Source organism: Nipponia nippon, unplaced genomic scaffold (assembly GCF_047370975.1).
Source record: "Nipponia nippon isolate SJK-2023a ecotype South Korea unplaced genomic scaffold, ASM4737097v1 scaffold_32, whole genome shotgun sequence".
Classification (NCBI taxonomy): domain Eukaryota; kingdom Metazoa; phylum Chordata; class Aves; order Pelecaniformes; family Threskiornithidae; genus Nipponia; species Nipponia nippon.
Genome location: NW_028262350.1, coordinates 1,257,171 through 1,276,003, shown reverse-complemented (window position 1 = coordinate 1,276,003; position 18,833 = coordinate 1,257,171). Strand labels below are relative to the sequence as shown.

The 18,833-nt window shown below is 67.5% G+C and overlaps 1 protein-coding gene across 4 annotated transcripts; it reads right to left on the bottom strand.

Annotated features, from left to right (window-relative positions):
- Positions 1 to 278: 278 nt before the first annotated feature.
- On the bottom strand, positions 279 to 18,429 carry LOC104009926 (signal transducer and activator of transcription 5B). 4 transcript variants are annotated; one of them, XM_087770145.1, is made up of 19 exons: positions 18,308 to 18,429; positions 5,926 to 6,063; positions 5,638 to 5,794; positions 5,465 to 5,554; positions 5,085 to 5,259; positions 4,879 to 5,009; positions 4,652 to 4,803; positions 4,414 to 4,569; positions 4,134 to 4,313; positions 3,875 to 3,962; positions 3,591 to 3,713; positions 3,349 to 3,441; positions 3,001 to 3,207; positions 2,474 to 2,568; positions 2,273 to 2,403; positions 1,406 to 1,576; positions 1,146 to 1,197; positions 660 to 767; positions 279 to 591 (listed from the first exon to the last, which is right to left on the bottom strand). In XM_087770145.1, exons 2-19 carry the CDS (start codon positions 6,051 to 6,053, stop codon positions 465 to 467), a joined length of 2,364 nt encoding a protein of 787 aa, XP_087626271.1. In that variant the 5' UTR covers positions 6,054 to 6,063; positions 18,308 to 18,429; the 3' UTR covers positions 279 to 464. The 4 variants fall into 4 exon arrangements, with proteins under 4 accessions (XP_087626271.1, XP_087626275.1, XP_087626272.1 ...); XM_087770149.1 differs by having other exon boundaries at positions 1,421 to 1,576; XM_087770146.1 differs by lacking the exon at positions 18,308 to 18,429 and adding an exon at positions 14,996 to 15,291.
- Between the last annotated feature and the right edge of the window lie 404 nt (positions 18,430 to 18,833).

Sequence of the window (18,833 nt, the reverse complement as noted above, 5' to 3'; positions counted from 1 at the left end):
ACGCCGCCGCCGCAGAGCAGAGCCCCAACCGACCACCCTCCGCCCCACGCCAGAGTCCGCTGCATCCGCGCACCCCTGGGAACGGAGCCACCGGGCAGAACAAGAAGGCGACACGTACATTCTTAGTGACGACTGCGAAAGCAAACCCGAGGCCGGACGCCCGGCCCCCGCCCCGAGCAGCCCCTCGGCGGGGAGCAGGGCAGCTGCGGGGCCGGTGCTTGCAGAAGCGGGAAGCCGAAGCTGGGCCTCTTAAAAGGAACATACAGGAAAACCATGCGACAAATCCGCTGCCGTTTATACAAGGGCATAAACACCAAAGAGCCGGACGCCAGCCTGCATTTCGGGGCAGCATAGAGCAAATCTCCGGGGCAGGGCCCACCCGCCGCCCCCCCGGCACAGAGACACGAACACAGCACAGTCCCCGCAGCACCGGGGCCGGGGGTGGGGGGCTGGGCGCCTGCCCGTCACGACTGGGCGTGGGGGATCCACTGACTGTCCATGGGGCGCCGCAGCAGCTCCTCCACGTGCCTCGCCACGTCCATGGTGTCGTCCAGGTCGAAGTCGCCCTCGGGGTCCAGCACAGCATCGGGGCTGCAGGAGGCAGGGGGTGAGGGGGGGACCGGCCACGGCAGGATGGGGACAGGGGACGCGATACCTACTTCTGGGTGTACATGTTGTAATGGGTCTGGGAGCAGACGGCGGGCGAGGGAGCCTGGTCCATGTAGGTGGCCCCTCCGGGGGCAGAATCGCCTGATGCACTGACAAACCTGCGGGGACGGGGGGCTCATGAGGGCTGGCGTGGGATGGGACGGGCTCCCCTGGGGTGAAGTTGTGCTCCAGGAATTCCCACCGCCTCCGAGCGGCCTCCCCTGAGGCTGGCGGGCTGCCAGCAAGGGACCCCAACCCCACACCCACAAACAGTGACAGCCTGCAGGGTCCCCAGCCCCAGCTCCCTGCGTGGCAGCAGGGTGACGAGGGGTGTCCACCTTCGCAGGGAACGCGCAGCCCTGCCTCGGCCACGGGCCCGAGCTCCTCAGCCCCCGGTGCCGACGTGGCCATTGGTGGTGCCAGAGCCCGAGAGCAGCCAGCTCACCGGGGACGAGCCCATGGGACCGCCCAGGGTCTGCATTCAGGGTCACACTTACTCTGGCACCACTTGCTTGATCTGTGGCTTCACGTATCCATCCACGGCTTTAGCTAGAGGAAAGAAGGCAGCGCTAAGGCCCCGAGCTGGTGGCGTGTGCTGCAAGCCTGTGGCGGGGCTGGGGGCTCACGCACGGCCAACTGCAGAGCCCCCGCGGGGCTGGAGGCGGCCCCGGGGCAGAGGGGTACCGTGAGCCCCGGCTCCACCCCGGTCGGATGCATGAAGGAGAGGGACGCGCGTGGGGTGAAGGGGCAGCGCTACCTGGCGTGGACTCACAGAGAACCGGCGTGTAGTACTTGGAGAAGACCTCGTCCTTGGGCCGGTCAGGGAACACGTAGATGAGGTAACTGAGGTCCCCGAGGCGGTCGGCCAGGGAGCGGATGGAGAAGTCCCTCGTGGTGAAAGGCATCAGGTTCCAGAACATCCTCTCGGCTGCAAGACAAGAGCGAGGACCGTGGTGACGCCCAGAGTGGGTGGCAGCTCCCAGCCCTGCTCCAGCTGCGGGCTGAGATCACGTTGAATATCAGACGGCATTTATCATACAATCATAGAATCGTTAAGGTTGGAAAAGACCCTTAAGATCATCAAGTCCAACCATTAACCCAGCACTGCCAAGTCCACCGCTAAACACTGCATCCCTCCCCAGCAGCATTTAAGGACAAAACGCAGGTCGCTGGAAAACAGGGTCAGCCAGGAGGCACCGTGAACTGGAGGCAGGCCTGCCCTCGTCGGGGCAAGCAGGGGACAGGTCCCCCCAGCCGTGGGGGGCTCTGCGGGGCTTCACGGTGTTCCTCAGCCACGCGAGCCTCCAAAGGATGCTCTCATGATGAACAGTAACGAGATTTGCTGCAGGGGTCAGGCAGCCTGTGCAAACCCCCTGCACCAGGAAGCACCGCGGAGCTGTTGCGTTTTATACAGCCACGAGTAAGACCCCGTGGTTGGGTCAGACGGTTTAGCCCCTTTCCCGAGGAAGGCTCCCACGCACCCGGCCGTGGCGGTGCCGGTGCCCAGCCGAGACAGGAGGTGCCGGAGGAGCAGCACCAGCCGCATGGGCACGAGATGGGCAAGTCCCAGGTGGGGGCCAGGGACAGCGGGGCCAGGGGCTGCCAGCTCCCAGCGCGCACTCACAGGAGTCAAACTTCCACGCGATGGTGATGCCGCCGATCTCCGAGTCGCTGAACCGCAGGAGGAAGGTCCCGTCAGGCTTGTTGATGAGCAGGTCGTGAGCCTGCTGCTTGTTGACGAAGCCCAGGATGGCCCTAGGCAGAGCAGGGGCGTCAGGGCCGGGCGGGCGGGGGGCCAGGCAGCACGGGGCAGGGCGGCTCTTACCCATCGTTCCAGTGCGGCTTCAGATGCTTCTTCAGCACCTCCATGACCCCGTCAAACCACTGCCAGAAGGTGTAATTCCTCCCGGGCAGGTTTTCCTGTTGAAACCCCCAGAAAATGAGAACTCCTGGCTCCAGCCTCATAGCTGCTGTTAAACAGCACAAGCGTTCAGTGCAGCAGCGGAGGCTCGGGGACCTGGACCACGGGATGGCCTCCAGTGCTGCCAAACCAGGCACAGGTGGCACAGCCCAGGGGGAGCACCAGCAATGCCTCCCAGAGGATGCGGACCCCATCTGCGGGCCCTACAGCACCCCGTGTCCCTCCAGGCAAGGAAGGCAACACCTCCCACCCCGCTGCAGCCGACAGCCGTCTTGGTTTTGTGCCACTCCAGCAAGAAATGGCTCCTTGGGAGGGACGTGCCCCATCCAGCCCCCTGGCACGAGCACTGGTACCACAGGCCTAGCAAAGCCCCTGTCCCAGAGCATGGTGGGACCCCGGGGCTCTCCCAGCACAGAGCCCAGGCCACTCACCCGGTTGAACTGGGACCAGGACACTGTGGTGCTGCTGTAGTCCTCCAGGTGGGAGCTGGTGCTGTTGAAGAGCTTCTGGGCCAGGAACACCAAGTTCTCCTTGGTCAGCCCGCGGCTGCTCTGCACCTCTGCCTTGAACTTCATGTTGAGCGCCTCGCAGAGCTGTGGCCACTGCACCTTGTCGGGCACGGCAAAGGGCACGCGGCCCTGGGGGGGCACAGAGCAGGGTCAGCACCAAGCTCTGCCTGCCACCTCCTGGCACGTCCCCGCTGGGAGACTGAGCCCAACTCCCGCAGCCCCCCAGGGTGGACAGGGCCTGTCCTGCCCCGCCATGGCGCTGGCACTCACGGGCTCGGCGAAGGCGTTGTCCCAGAGCACAGTGGCTGTGGCGTTGTTGTCCTGACTCCCGTGCACGATCACCACCACGGGCAGGGACAGTGTCTGCGGGGAGAAAGAGCAGGATGGGCTGTGGGGCACTGTGGGAGCATTGCCCATGGGCACCCCGTGGCCCCAGCCCAGCCCCACATCCACGGGCACGGTGCCCATGGCTTGCCCAGGCCCTGCAGAGGGGACGTGGCTGGTGGCTTTACCTTCACTTGGAAGACCAGCTCGTTGCCACCAACACTGAACTGTGACTCGAAGAGGATGGTGAACTTCTCCTCTGTCACTGACTCAGCCCCACGGCGATCCGAGCGCTTGATCCGCTTCAGGGACTGCAGGGACACGGGCGGTGAGCACGGTGGGAGAGATGGGGAGACGGGGGTGAACACAGGGGGATGCAACACAGATGGGGACACGAGGGGTGAACGCAGAGGGACACGAGGGGACAGGAGGGTGGTGTGAGCATCGGGAGGGGGGAGCCGGCGGTGCTCACCATGTTGCGGAAGTGGGCGCTGAGCGTCCCCGTGGCCTGGTGATACTCCATCACGCAGCAGTTGTTGAGGATCTCCCCGCTGCTCTCACTGCCGCGGGAAGGCGTGGGGTCAGGGGGACCAGCAGGACCGTGAGCCTGCGTGAGGTGCAGCCCCCCCCGCGCCCCCAGCTCCAGGTCCTGCTCCCCACTGCCTCGGCAGCCCCAGCCGCCCGCAGCAGCCCGTCCCCCCGCTGCACACCCCCAGCCCCCCGGGCATTACTTGCGGGTGCTCTCGTTCTTCAGCAGGGCCTTGGCTTGCTGCTCGCTGATGATGGTGGCCTTCACCTGGGGGGGGTTCATGTGCACATTCAGCTTCCCCCCCACCAGGAGCCGCACGGTGGCTGCGAACTTGGTCTGCGTCTTCAGCACCTGGGGGGGCTGCTTCTCGATGATGAAGGTGCTGGGGGGGCATGGGGATCAGGGGCGGGCAGGCAGAGCAGCCCCAACCCGGCCCCCCCACCCTGCCGGCTGCCTCAGCCGAGCCGGGCCCCCACCTCTACCTGGTCACCAGGGCAGAGATGATGTCAGTGATGGTGCTGTTCAGCTCCGACAGCATCTCCTCCACCGGGCCCGGGATCGGCAGCTGCTGGCACAAGTGCTCAGCCCGGCGGATCTGCTGCCGGTTCTGCCAGATAATCTCCGACAGCTTCTCACACCTGGGGGGAGCGGGGCTCAGCACTGCGCTGGGGCTCAGCACCCCATCCCACCCTGCCGGGCATGGCTGGCACTGGCACCCACCAGGTCTGCAGCACATCCAGGGTGCCCTCAGGGGGGCCCCCATTCCCCGCCAGCTGCTGCCGACGCTTCCACTGGATCAGTTCGTCATCCAGGATGGTCGTTTGCTGTTTGCGCAGCAGCTGCAGCGTCTTCTGGTGCTTCTCAGCCAGGTCCTGCGAGGCAGGACGGCGTTATGGGGTGCGGGGATGGCGGCAGAGCTGGCACGGGGCCAGGGCGGTGGCACTCACCACGCGGTACTGCTGTAGTGTCTGGGCTTCCCGGTGCAGCCAGGCCTCCAGTGATGCCTTCTTCTGCTGCAGCGTCGTCTCCCGTGACAGGCGCTCCTGGGGGCCCAGCTGGGAGAGCTGGGAGAACTGGGCTGGGGGACAGGGCATGGCGTTAGGGCCGGCACCGCCAGCACCCCAGCCCCATCACCCTCCGGTCCCCCACCCACCTTGGAGGCGCATGTTCTCCTGGTACTGGATGATGAAGTACTCCTGCGTCTGCTGCAGCTTCTTGAGCTCGTTCTCCGAGTCCTGCGTGATGAGCCGCAGCTCCTCGAAGGTCTGGTTGATCTGCAGGTGCTTCTGGGACATGGCGTCCACCAGGGAGCCAGCTGGCGAGGGGCTCTGCACGGGGCACGGCAAGCACTCAGCATGGCAAGGGGGGACCCTCCCCATCCCCCTGGGTGCTGGGGGCAGCAGGGACCCAGAGCACCCCCTGCCTCAGGGCTGCTCCCACGACCCCCGTGCTGGAGACCCCGAGCATCCCCTCATCCCGCAGGACCTGTTCCCTCACCCCCCACGACGCAGATGCCCCATGGTCCCCACTCACGTTGTTTGCCTCCCGCACCAGCCGCTGCTCGTGGTAGAGGATGTGCCGGATGCAGCGCACCAGCTCCATGGGGCACCGGTCGTACGTGTTCTGCAGGGAGAGCGCAGCCTGAGCCAGGCACGGGGCAGGGACGCCGCTGGCAACGCAGCCCCCGCCCATGGCCCCCCACTCACCTGCAGCTGCGTGGCGTAGTGCCCCAGCTTGATCTTCAGCAGGAAGCCGTCTTCGCCCACCTGGTGGTCTGCCTTCTTCTGCAGCTCCTGGATCAGCCCCTCCAGCAGCTGCGTCGCCTTCACGTTCTCCTGGGGGTTGTCGAGGTCGATGGAGTCCCTGCACATGCAGAGCAGAGGGGTGGCATCAGGGCAGCCCCGGCCCTGCGCAGGGGCTCCCCGGCAGAGGGGGACACCCGCCGGCACCCCAGGCCAGCATCCCCGATGGGGACGGGGACCCCGCTGACCTACCATGCCTGGCTCTCAATCCACTGTGACAGGTAGTGCCGCACCTCGATGGGGAAGTGCTGCCCATAGAGCGCCTGCATCTGCCGCAGGGCTTCACCCTGGAGCTGCTGCGCCTGGATCCACACCGCCATGGCTCACCACCTGCGGGGAGACGGGCTTGTCACACCACCACGGCCAGGCCGGGTGCTGCGCCACGGGCCGGGGTCCAGCCCTGGCCATCCCTGCAAGCCCTTTGCAGGAGCCTCCAGGTTCTCCGGTGCTGCCAGAGCCGCTTCCGGCTGCCGAAGGAAAGGACGTGTGGGGACAGGGGACCCCAGCTCTGAGTCACCCCCTCTTTTCTAGGAAGCGCCCTGGGAGGATCCAAGGCCATGAGTGTGCCTCTGCACTGCCTCTCCACATGGTAATCATTTCCCCTTGCTGCGCTGTGGGATCGCAGCCATCACTGGCCACATAAATGAGGAAACGGGGCCAGGGGGAGGGCTGGCGAGAAATCCAGGGTGATGCAGAGCGGAGGCCCCCCCTGCACTCGCCCTGGCTCCTGCCCACACCCTGGCAGCGCTGGCAGGTCAACAGGCAGGAGCGGTCCCGGCCCCGAGGGCCCACGCAGCACCGCAGCCCCCGGCGGGTCCCCGGTCAAGATGTGTGAAGCTTCTCAAATAAAGTTTTGGGGTGGCTCTGGCTCTGCGCAGGAGCGCTGCCAGATCCCACCCACCACACGGCTCCGGCACCCCGGCTCACGCAGGGCAGCCGCAGCTCACGCAGGAAGAAAGGATGGCCAGGGAGGGCACCTATAAAAAGCCAGAGCGTCCCCTGCCACGGTTATATCTGCGGCTTGGTGGGGCCTTGAAAAACAACCTGGCGGTCAAGTCAGGGTGACGCGATGGTGAGCAATGAGGGGGGCCTGGGGGGCTCGCGGCCCCTCCGAGCCAAGGATGCAGCAATAAATAGCATTTACACACACTCACACCCAAACCACCTGGGATTTAGTGTTGTGTGGAGGTGCCGGGCAGGGGTGTGAGGCCTCGGGCTGCGTCCCAAGGCTGGGCGGCCAGGACACCTCCCGGTTACCGCACCCGCCGGTGACAAGCAGAGGAGCCGGGGACCGCGCCGGTGGGGGCTGCGCCTCCCTCCCTCCCTGAATCGCTTCGCTCAGCCTCGGTGGCCCGTGGGGCTCCAAAAGCAGCCGGTGCCATCCCGCAGGCAGGGGCGCATGCCGGGCAGCACACCGGGGGACAACGGCGGCAGCAGGTCCAAGCGGAGCAGCCGTGGCCGGAGCCCGAGCCCTGCACACCCGCCCCCTGCGCAGGAAGAGGAACAATAACTGAGAGCTGGCTAAAAATGATTTTTTCCCCTATAAAAAGGGAGGAATGTTTCCACATTCACAGAAATCACGAGTTGGAAATTCTGCTGGCAAGGAGGGGCCTGGGGAGGCATAAAAACGCAGGCGAGGAGGGGAAGGGAAGGCGGGATGGCTGACAGCAGGACGCGCGCTGCCAGTTAGAAATCGCGGACGCTTGATAAGGGGCATTGGTGAGAACCGCTGCCCCGGCAGAGCCAAGGAGAGCAGCCATGGCCGTGCCGGTGCCACCGTGCCACAAACACCCGACGTTCCCAGAGCAGCGGGGACGTCCGCACGGACACAGAGCAAACAAATGCTGCCCTGCCTATCGAGAAAATTGTGATCTGTTCCCATCTCGCCGTGACAAAACACTTCCTATTCCACTCCAGCGTGTTGTTAAGCAACGAGTCTCAGGCTGCTGCTGCGGTGAGCCGGCAGACACTGCGCTCGGCCGGCGCCGGCCTGGGAGCAGGAGCACAAGCATCACTGCCAGGGCGCCTGGCGAAAAGCGAGCCAGCATCACATCAGCCTTTACAAGGGGACCGTGCAGCAGCCGACGGAGGCATGGTTCATCTGGCACATGCCCCGAAGCGAGGCAGGGCTGTCCCCGGGGCTGCGCCACCACAGCGGATAAGCACACACCAAAAAAGCCACTCATGCCTGGCTTGGACACAACCTCCATGGGCATCACCAATGCAGCAGCAGGCATTTCTCCAAGCACCTCATTTTTGTCTCCCCTGTCTCACCTGCAGACTGACAAACCAAACCTCTCCGAGAGCCGCAGGGCGCCCCGAGTGCCCCGGCACAAGTCACCAGTGCCACCTGCCACGAGCAAATGAGGCTTTCCAGCCACGAGACCCAGCAAGGCTGGGGCAACAGCTCTGCTTCGGCAAGAGGTACAGCAGCATGGTCCCGCTGCACAGCCAGAGCCGCAGCTGGAGCCACCGGCCTTTCCAGGCAGCCCTGGCTTGGTCCATGCCCAGCACCATGCTCCTCGGTGGCACCGCCGGCTGCGCACTCGCTGGGACCTCCTTGGAGCCTTGGGATGGTTTCACCCCCATGGCCAGGGACCGGCTCCCTCCTCGCAGTCCCCTGCCGGTGCATCACCCGACTCAGGAAACCTCTCCAGGGCTGGGTGGCCAGGGCCCGCTCCAGCCCACTGGCGTTTGCCCACCCCCGGCGCAATCCCCAGCCCACCAGCCATGGCGCTCACCGCAGCTCCCGCACCCCAGCAGGGATGGGCAGCGCTGCTGCAGCGTCACGCATTGCCACGGGTCAGCCGTGCTGCGGCCACCAGCCACATGCACACGCAAACAACTGCAAGAGACAGATAATTGCAGTGGTTTAAGCTACTTTGCATTTACTTGCTGGCAGCGAGCTAAAACCCACCCATTACTGCAGCTTGGTTAACCAGCAGCAACTCAACAAGCCACAGCAACACGCTCACCGGGGACTTATCGCCTGTGAAGCAGCGCACGCGGCAGTTTCCCGGCCACAGGACAAGTGCCATGGAGAGGGACCCCAGCGCTGCAAGGACAGTGCAGGCAGGGGAGGCGCAGAGGAAAGGGAGACACTGGTGGTCCTTGCTTCTGTATTCAACAGCCCCGCTCCCTGCTGCCAATGGGGAGGCACCACCAAACCAACCACAAAACGGGTGAAACCCACCCAAAAGGGGCTCTCAGAGGGCCAGAGGCAGAGGAGAAGATGGGCAGGAGGAGGCTGGCAGCACTGCCGTGGCCAGGGGATCCAATGTGACCACACCGAGGACAGGCCACAGCCACAGCCCTGGGGGCAGGAGTGGTGGCATCTCCCAGCCGCGGCAGCAGGCTGGCGCCAGCGCCAGGGCACGAGCTACGGGAAAGCCAGCGCGTGTCCACGGGCAGACAAAAGGAGGGAAATGCCTCATGGGGCGAGGCTGCCGGCGGCACCTTCCCACGTGCCGCGGGCACGGCAAAGCCCAAACATGGGCAGCACCCGCCCAGGGACCAGCACCGTGGATGCTCACAGGATGCTCACTGCAAGCAGCCGCAGGATGCTCGCGGCGCACAGCCACCCTGGGGACCTCCCTGCAGGCAGAATGCCCCTGCCCTGGTGCCGGCACAGCCCCTGACTGCAGCCCCTCCCCAGTCCCATGCCCTGCAGGGCCGGGCAGGGGCCGAGAGCCAGGCAATGCCCCGGAGGGGCCACGGCAACGGGCTCTGGCCGTAACCCCCTTGCTCCCACATGCCTGCCCCGCATAGCCCCTCCGCCATGGCGGCTCCCGCACTGCCCTTTGCCCGGCGCTCTCCCGGCCTGGGGGTCTCCGGAGCGGCGTCCTCCCCTGGGCAGGGGCACAGCGCTTCCCCCTGGCACTGGGCTCCGGCAGGCAGCAGCCCTGCGCCCGCCGCGGCTGCCTCCTCCCGCCGCAGTAAACACATGGACACGTGGTTTCTCGGCACCTCCGGGAGGCCACGATCGCTTCCAGGTCAGAGCCAGCCTCGCTCGCGGCCGCAGGGCCGGACCCTGCACGCCTCGCAGCTGGTGCTGCCAGGGGGCTCTGGTCCTGCCCCAGCCAGTGCTGCTCCTGCCCCCTGGCAGCCCCGGTGGGAGGGGATCCTGCGTCCCCCAAGAAGGGCAGCGCCACGGAGGCTTCCTCTGGGGCAGGATCTGGCCCCCAGCCAGGCCCTGGGAATGGCGGTGCTGACAGCCAACAGCAGCCGCTCGGCACACAGAAGGGCTCCGGTTCCCCCGGCACAGACACCCACCCCCCCGCCCACAGTGGCTCACCCCGCTGCCTGCACCAGCTCACCCCAGGGGACCCGCTGGAGCCCCTGGGCAGCCCGACGGCCCCACTCAGCTGGACCCCTGCCGAGGGCTCCCCCAGCTCGGCCCCCCTCGCCCTCGCATGTGGGCCTGCCTGCTGCAGGCAGCGAGCGCCGCTGCATACCACGTCCTGCCCCGCAGCTGGGGGGTGCAGGGGGCTCCGCACCCACCCAAGGGACCCCGCAGCCCCAGGGCCGTCCCAGCCGGGGGCTCCCCCATGCATGTGTTTGGTGGGGCCAGCAGAGCCGTGGGGCTCGGCGCGGTTCCTGGATCATCCGCGGGGCACCCCGTCCCACGGCCACACTCACCCGGGGTCGGGCACCACTCTGCCCCACGCACCACTCCGGCGTCCCGGCCCCGGGGCAGCCCGGCCGCGGCTCCAGGCAGGCGCTGCCGGCACAGCCGGGCTCCCGGGGCGGCCGTTTCGCAGGCTGTGAGCTACAGGAAGGAGCGGAGAGCAGCTATTTCCTTCCAAAATGTCAGCTGCCTGCGCAGGGCAGCCAGCCCCGAGCTGCCAGCAGCTCCCTCCGCCGCTGCTGCGTGCGTGGTGCCCGCCGATGGACTGGGGCCAGCACCTGCTCCATGCTCGGCCTCACACTCCTCCCCTGTGCCGGAGCCGGGCACAGCCTCTGCCCGCCGTGGATCGGTGGGGCTGAGCCCCCCTGAGCCCCCATGGGCAGTCGGCAGCCAGGGATGGGACCCCAGGGATGCAGGAGCTCAGCATGGGGGGAGATGGGACGGACTCACCTGCACCCCCCGGCTCCGCTCACACCCCACCGGCACACAGCACAGGGGCAGAGCCTGCACCAGGAACACCGGGGTGCCGGTGAGCAGCCCCCGGACCCCTGGCCCCGCTCAGAGCTGCCGGCCGGGGCTGGTGGGCGCCAGGGCACGGTGGAGCCGGCGCGGAGGGCCACGGCTGGGAACGGGGCGGCTTGCCTGTTTCACGCCTGCCTGTGGTTTCCAGCTTTCAGCTGGGAGGCGGCAGCACCCGCCTGGCGCGGGAGGCGAGCTCCTTCTAGAAGCCCGGTGCTTTGATGGCTTTTGTTTGTCTCCTGCAGAAGAGTGGCAGCAGCCGACAGCTTCACCGCGGCGGCAGCCAACCGCCCCAGCCCGCCAGAGCCCCCGACCCACGCTGGAAACTGCTGGGGCCGGGCGAGCGGGGCGGGCAGCCGCGGGGCTCACGGAAGAGGCATGGCCGGCTCTGGAAACACAACGTGGCCCCCCAAGGGCAGGGGCGATGGGCCCCGCAGCTGGCGGGCAGAGCCCAAACTGGCAGTGCCAGGACCAGCCAGGCTTCCCAGCAGCTTTGGGAGCCAAAAATGGAGAACTCACACCGTTACAGGAACAAGGAAACCCCACACGCAGCCCGACGCTGCCCAGGGAGAAACCGGCCCCACACGCAGGTGGAGACGCCCCAGCCAGGGACCGGCGCTGCTGCACAAGCGCCGGGGGGACTCAGAGCCGGGGGCTGTCTGCAGCTCGGCTCACGCCACAGGCCTGGGGCTGTACCTGCCCATTGGCATTTGCCGCCCTCGGGAACGGGTTTTCTCCCCTCTTCAGATTTTCCCTTCCAACCACAGAGACCCAGAAACCTGCGTCAAACCAAAACCACCAAAATACCCAATGAAATCCCAGCAAAATCCCTCAAATCCAGGGGCTGGGACCTAGAGAGAAAGCCACCCCGGTGCACCGAGAGTCACCCCAGTGCAGCCATGGCCAGATACAGGCGCTGTCCCGGCACTGGTGGGATTCCCTCAAATGCTGAGCACAGAGCAGGACCGGCACTGGCAGGACCTGGGTCCCCATGGCAGAGCAGGGGAGCCATGGCTACGCTGCCACCCCCCTGGCCGAGCTCGCCACAGCGCACGCAGGAGGGCAAGCCCCAGCCCCGTCCCTTGGGGTCGCCCAGGCGAGGTGAGCCTGCCCCGCCATATGGGGCACCCAGCACCCAGGACCACCCGCCCAGCCCCGGCACAATGAGCTGGCTGTGCTGGACCCTGCGCAGGCTGGGCTGGAGGCTGCGGCTGCTCAGGAACACCCGGGGCCTGTCTGGGCGCTGGGGTCCGTGGGCCAAGCAGAGCACGGCAGCATGGCGCAGGCAGCCTGCCCACCCTGACAGATGCAGGCAGCCAGTGCCAGAGCAGAAGCCAGGTCCTGGCGGGCAGGACACACCGCACAGCCACACCAGCAGAACCAAGTGCCCACCCGGTCCCCGTGGGCACGAGTCCAGTGTGGATCCTGCGGGACATCCACAGGAGGATGGGCAGGGAGCCCAATCCCCGCCAGCACCAGTGCTACCCCCACCGTAAACCCACAGACAGGATTAGAGAGGCCTGGGCAGAGCTTTAATTATTCCCGGCTCCCTGGGGCCAAGCAGCGGAATTAACTGGCTGCGGGGCTGATGCGGCAGGGAGCTGCTGGCTCCAACGTCTCGGGGTCCCGGGGCTTCCCCTGGGCTCAGTGGGGGAATCCCGGGGCGGGTGCGGAGCCACTGCCCACCATAGCATCCCTGCTCGGGGCAGGCACCGGCCCTCGCCCGGGAGGGGATGTGCAGCTGCCCCATGCCGGGGCACTTGATGAAGGTCATTTTTTCTCCACAATAATAACGAGCCACCCCAACCCCCTGTAACGCCGTGCTGAGGGTGAAGCACTTGCCCGTGGGAGGTGCAGCCCCTGGGTACTCGCACGTCGCCCTTGCGCCCACTCCAGCCCAGCGGGGAGGGTCCAGCTCCAGTCCCTGTCCTCCATCCCAGGAGGGCAGAGGCATCACCCCTGGGGAAGGGCAGGGAGGTGACAGGATCCCAGCGACCCCTCCAAGGACGGGGCGGCAGCTTCGGGCTTAGGAAGGGGCCAGGCAGATCTGGGACAAGGGAGAAGCCTCTGCACCCCCCGCCAGCCAGCTCATCCTTGTGCTGCCCCTTCCAACAAAGCAGCCGAGCAGAACAGCCACCTCCCAGGGACCCCGCAGATGCCCCAGGGTCCCACGGGTCCTGCACCAGCCTCCGGCACAGAGGCTGCGTCCAGCACAGCCCCGGGCTCGCTGCTAATCCCTGCTCAGACCAGCACCAGCCCAGGAGGGACGGGCTGGTCAGAAGGACCTGAGGATTAAGCTCCTTTCAGCATTGAATTAGTCCCGATTGGGGTCTGGAGACACAATTTCATTTTATCTGCCACGCTCCAGTGAGCAGACACAATCGCACTAATCCAGTCGCTGGCCAGGCTGGATTTGCAGAGCAGAACCCAGGTGGGCCAGGAGAGACGCGGGCAGCGCAGGCACGGGCTGCACCGTTCTGGATGCATTCATGCCCCTCCAGCCAACGCCACTCTCGTGCTTTCTGCGGGGCAGGGAGATGGCGCAGGAGCCTCCCCCACCGCTGGCACAGCCGTCCCACAGGACCAGCCCAGCCTGCACGCCATGGCACGGGCACCTGCGGGGCACAGCAGGTGAGCAGGGACTGGCAGGGCCAGCACACGAGGGCACCCGCTGCCCTGCCCGACCACCCTGCCCGGGGCAGAGGCACCAACCACACTGTGAGACAGCGCAGGGTACGTGCAGGACCCGCCGTGCAGCTGCAGTTGGGCAGGCAAACCCTCGCACCCTCACCTTCGGGAGCAAACACTGAAGGCGGGCTGCAAGCACCCAGCTGAGCACGAGGATGCTTGGGCAACGGCGGACATTGGGTGCTGCTCTGCGCCCGCCGCCAACAGCGGCTAGTGTGGAGCCTGCATGGTGCCTGGGAAAACGCTCGCCAGCCCTCCGCCTCGCCAGCCCTCGCAGACGTCCCAGCCCAGCAGCACCCCGTCGTCCCCGCCCGAGGGCAGGCTCAGGCAGCACGCTGCGGCACAGCGCCGGGCTCCTGCCGGTGCGGGCTGACAGCCCAGCGACGTGTGTCTTGTCAACAGGAAAACTGTTCCTAGGCATCACAGCCTCCCGCTGCAGCGGGCAGGCAGGGCCCAAGCCCGGTGCTGGCAGGGGCTAAAAGGCGTCGAGGTGCAGGACAGGCAGGTCCCCCCGAGCAGCCCCTGCACCGCGGTCCCTCCGGGCCGTTCGCAGCCGGGTACCGGGGTTGGTGCCCCAGCAGTCACAGCAGCACCGGGAGATGGCCTCACACGGCGTCAGCAGCACAGTGGGAGGGAGGGTAAAGCCTTGCCTTCAGAAGAGGGGGCACGCAGACACCCAGGGACGCTGGCAGGAGGGGAGACTGGTCGGAATGGGAATAAAAACCCAAAACACCAATGGTTTCTGCAACAAAAATCTCATTCAGAACAGGTAAACGTCACGGTCAAACCTGGCCAGGGTTAACCCCGGTGCTCATCCCCAGTGCATACAAACACGTCTAGGTGGGAGAGCTGGGTTTCGGCTTGCCTCGCCCCGGGACATGCTGCGCAGCCCCAGGAGCGGTGGCAGCCACTGACGGTGCCAGGGCGGAGCAGAGCCCCGGCCTCCGGGATGCACCGCGAGCTCCCCACCCCACCCCAGAGCTTCCAAAAGGCTGAGGTGACCGATGGGGATATAAAGGGAGCGTGCCGGGCCAGGGCGGCTGTGCCACCCGGCACCGCAGCCTGAAAGCGCCAGGGACGCGTGTTAACACCACCAAACAGGACAGAGACCGTTTTACAGCTGTTTTAGCCAGTGCGAGGGGCTCAGATACACCGCCGGCGAGAGCTGCCTCTTTCTCCGCTAAAAGCTTTGCCGGCAGCCATCGAGTGAGAGGGGCAAAGAGCCAGACAGAGCGCGCACCCAGCACTCAGCCGCTCGGTGGCCGGGGCCATGCCGATGCCACGCCAGCTCTTCGAGCTCTGCCCCAGCACCAACCAACCTTTTCCCCAATTCCCTTCCCAGCAGAGCTGTGCTATAAACCAGCATTCACATCTCACAACAACAGGAAGACATGAAGTTGCAGCGAAAATGGAGATTGCAAAACTCACCAGTGACTGAACAGGGAGCGAGTTGTGACCATGTTACGGTTTGGCTATACCGCCGCGGCCGCCCGGGCCCGGCGAGAAGCTGCCCAGCAGCACATCGCTCCCTGGCTCGGCGGAAAGCAGGAGCTGGCACGAGAGGAAATGCAGGGCACAAAGCGTGCCCGCCTGCGAGCAGCCAGCGCTCCCGGCCCCTCTGGTGCAGCTAGATGGGTGGATTCTGCTTTATCAGCAAGTCAGCTCAGCCCTATCGGCCAGGAAGCCGTGTTCGCATGTGTGCCTCCCCCTCGACGTTTCCCAACGCGGCAGGAGAAGCGGTTCATGGCAGCCTACCTTTTATCAGCCAGCAGATGTTGCTAGAACTGTTGCTGCATGTAAAATTCAGGCATGCCCAGCGCCGCTTGGATCCTGCACCGGCCATGCGGTGCCAGGGTAAACACCCCCGCCCCCTTCCTCCTGGGATCAAAACACTTGGGGGTTGCAAAATAGACACCCCATGAAAGGAAAGGCATGCCACAGAAACATTACAGCTGTCGAGGCTGCTTCTCCCGGAGCATGCTGGAGCCCCAGAGCCAGCAGCCGGCACAGCCGCCCGGGCCGGAGCAGCCTGCGCCACCATGGAGCCGACCCCCGACCCGTCCCGGCGAGGTGGGGACCGGTGAGCCCCTGCCTCCGTCCCCCAGCACACGCAGCCCTCGGGGCTCCCCCGCGGCAGGCACCGCCGCGGTGCATTCGGCCCCGTAACATGGAGACCGCTCCGAGGGCAGCGCCCACGGCTGCACGGTGGGAAGCCGGCAGCCGCTGCAGCCCTGCCGGGCAGAGGGACCGCAGCCCCCGGCGCAGGCGCCCAGGCGATGCTGATGGGGGGGAGGTCCCGCTCGACCCCCGCGCTGCCCTGCTGTGCCCGGGGTCCCGCCGGCTCCCCGGGGCTGCCGTGAAGCCTGTCAAGTGCAGCCCAGCTTACAGTAATTCCTTGCAAACCAGAAAGTCATTTCCCAGCTGACAGGGCCACTTTACTGTACTCAGCACAGCACAGTCACTACTCGCCGCCCCACCACCCACGCCGTGCAGGAGTACAAGGAGCAGGGATTTTTCGCAAGCAGAGTATCTGGGTTTTGCTATCACTCAAGACAGAGATGGGAAACCCCACAGCAAAGACCTCGCAGCCGCTCTGGAGTCAGCACTTCCCCTGCAGCGAGAGGGGAAGGTCTCTCCAGAGGCTCCACGCAGCCCTGCGCAGAGCATCCCCGGCTGCAGCTCCCCGTCCCCGGCGTCCGTGCCAGCATCCCTCGTCCTGCCCCGAAGCATCGGCCTCGGGACAAGTGGGCGCACCAAAGTCGGCGAGGTGGCTCTAGTGACAACTGCCGGGGGGCACACCCTCCCCAAGGGAGGGCACTGTCAAAGCACCACGAAATGCAAAGTGGGCGACAGCCGCCCGTCACGCCCCATTCCAGCCCGGCTCTCCCGTGTCCCCACGCACGGGCTGTTGGCACCTCTCAACCTGCGCCAGAGCCCCTCCTCCACGTGGCTGCACGTGCGGCGCAGCACGGCCCTCCCGGGCCCCGGGACAAGCCCTGCTCTCCAGGGACAGTTATAAAACCCAAGGAGACCGTCTCCATCCTCACATCCAGCACCTCGGGGACCTGGGAGCCACGTCAGGTCAGGCTGTGATCCCGACAGCTTCGGGAGCAGCCAGGGCTTGCTGCGGCAGCCCGCAGGCAGCTGACCCCGACACCCCCAACGCATCCCCCCCACCAGAGCCATGCGGATGGGGCAGAGCCCCAAGCAAATCTCCCTCCGGCACAGGATCGCTGTACCGGTGCAAACACATCGAAGCGCAATGGCAAACCTCGGCTCAAAATCGCCACCGAGAGAGCACCGCAACGGCAGCCAGCCCTCCCGTGCCAGTGCAGGGCTGCGCTCCCCGCAACAGGCACAGAGCCTTCCTCCCGAAGTCAGGGCACGGGGACGAGGAGGAACAAAGCTCCCACAGCACAGGGCTGGTTCCCTGGCGCCCGTGGGGGCGGACAGGCTCCCCAGACCACCCCGCAGTGCACGCGTCAACTGCCCCCACGGACGCCGGCTGCTGGGGCTCGCGCAGCTCCGACTGCAGCCGCAAGTGCCGCCGTGGACGCGGGCCTGGCCACAGGCAGCCGGCGGGGTGAGCCAGCCCAGGGCCAGGAACATCTTGCCGCAACAAGGCGACTTCGTGTGCCTTGGCCCTGCCATGGGCGAGCCACGCGGCCCTGCACTGCGGTCCCGCCACGGCAGCGCCGTGCCCTGCACCCCTCAGCCGTGCACCCCAACCACTGCAAACAAATCGCTTATTGTCACTGCCTGTCCCCCGTCCTGTGCCACGGGGCCCCCCTGAGCGTGGCGGGGTGTGCCGACTCCCGCCGAGCCTCACCACGAGCTCACGTGAGACGCCGGCCCCAGCTCCGTGCTGCAGCTGACATCAGAGGTGTTACCGTGGTCAGCAGCTCAGGCGGAGGCAGCACCAGGGAGCCCTCGGCAGTGCCAGTGCCCGCACCCCGGTGCCGATGCGACCTGGGCGCTGGAGACCCAGAGCCACTTGATGCCATGGTGAGGAGCAGCCGGGAGCGCGGCCTGGAGCGAGCCTGGCGGCCGGCTGGGCACGGAGCCCTGACAGCTCCCGTATCCCGCCGGACAGGTGGCCGCTGCTCCCAGTCACCCGGCCACGCGCCCCGGCCAGCGCAGGAGCTGGGTGAAAGGCCACCGGGCGCTGCAGTCCCCCGGGGTGTCACCGCTCCCGCCTCGCACGGAGGAACGTCTTCCATCCGCCTGCGACCCAGCCCAGCGGCACGGAGCCGGCGACCGGGACGCCCGCTCCCGCCGCGCCGTCCCGACCCGGTGCGCTGCCCGCGGCGGGACCCCCCCGCCCGGGGCCGGGACCGGGGCCGCCCCCCCGCGCCGGGCCGCGCAGCCCCGCTTTCGGCGCGGCCGCCGCTCGGGCAGGGCCCGGCCCGGGGCTGCGGCGGGAACCGGCCCCGCTCCGCCGGGCGAGGAGCGCCCCCGCCCCGGCCCCGCCGCCCGCCCCCCGGAGCGGCCCCGCTCGCTGCCCGCGGCCCTGCCCGCACCTGCGCGGCCCCTCCGCGGCAGAGAGGCCGCGGCCCCGCCGTTACGAAACCCGCGGCGATCGCCGGCGGGCGGAGGGAGGGGAGCGGAGCGGGGGGGAGGCGCGACCCGAGGAGGCCCGCGCCCCGGCCGCCCCCGCCGCCGGTGCCCCCGGCCCCGCCGCCCGCCTACGGCCGCGGAAAGCGAAAGCGGCCCCGGCCCCGGCCCCGGCCCCGGCCCTACCTGCGGCCGCCGCGGCGGCTGCGGCTCCGCTGCTCCGGCGGCTCTCGGCGCTCGGCTCCGCCGCCGCTCTGCCCCCTCCGGCCGCCGCCGCCGCCGCCGCCTGCGCCGTCCCCCGCCGCCGCCGCCCGGCCCGGCCCGGCCCGCGCGGCACCGCCCCCCCGCGGCACCGCCCCCCGCCCGCCCCCGCCGCACCGGGCACCGGGCACCGGCACCGGGAACGGGGCACCGGCACCGGGCACCGGCACTGCGAACAGGAACGGGCCACCGGGCACCGGCGCCGGGAACGGGGCACCAGCACTGGGAACGGGGCACTGGGCACCGGGAACGGGGCACCAGGAACCGGACACCAGGCACCGGCACCGGGAACCGGGCACAGGCAGAACCCGGAGCAGTGGCAAGCTTCAGCACCGGCTACGGTGGGGCACAAACCGGCACCGGAGTTTGGAACCGGCTACTGGGGAAGCCCAAACAGCACCGGGCGTTGGTGCTGCTGGGCACGGGGGTGCCCAAACCGGTACCGGGCATT

Excerpts from the sequence above, each read along its gene's own strand:
- LOC104009926 (XM_087770145.1), bottom strand. The coding sequence starts at position 6,053 with ATGGCGGTGTGGATCCAGGCGCAGCAGCTCCAGGGTGAAGCCCTGCGG. Across the intron at positions 3,963-4,133 it reads AAGAACGAGAGCACCCGCAA|TGAGAGCAGCGGGGAGATCC; the intron begins GTAATGCCCGGG and ends TTCCCGCGGCAG. Across the intron at positions 2,404-2,473 it reads AAGCCGCACTGGAACGATGG|GGCCATCCTGGGCTTCGTCA; the intron begins GTAAGAGCCGCC and ends TGCTCTGCCTAG.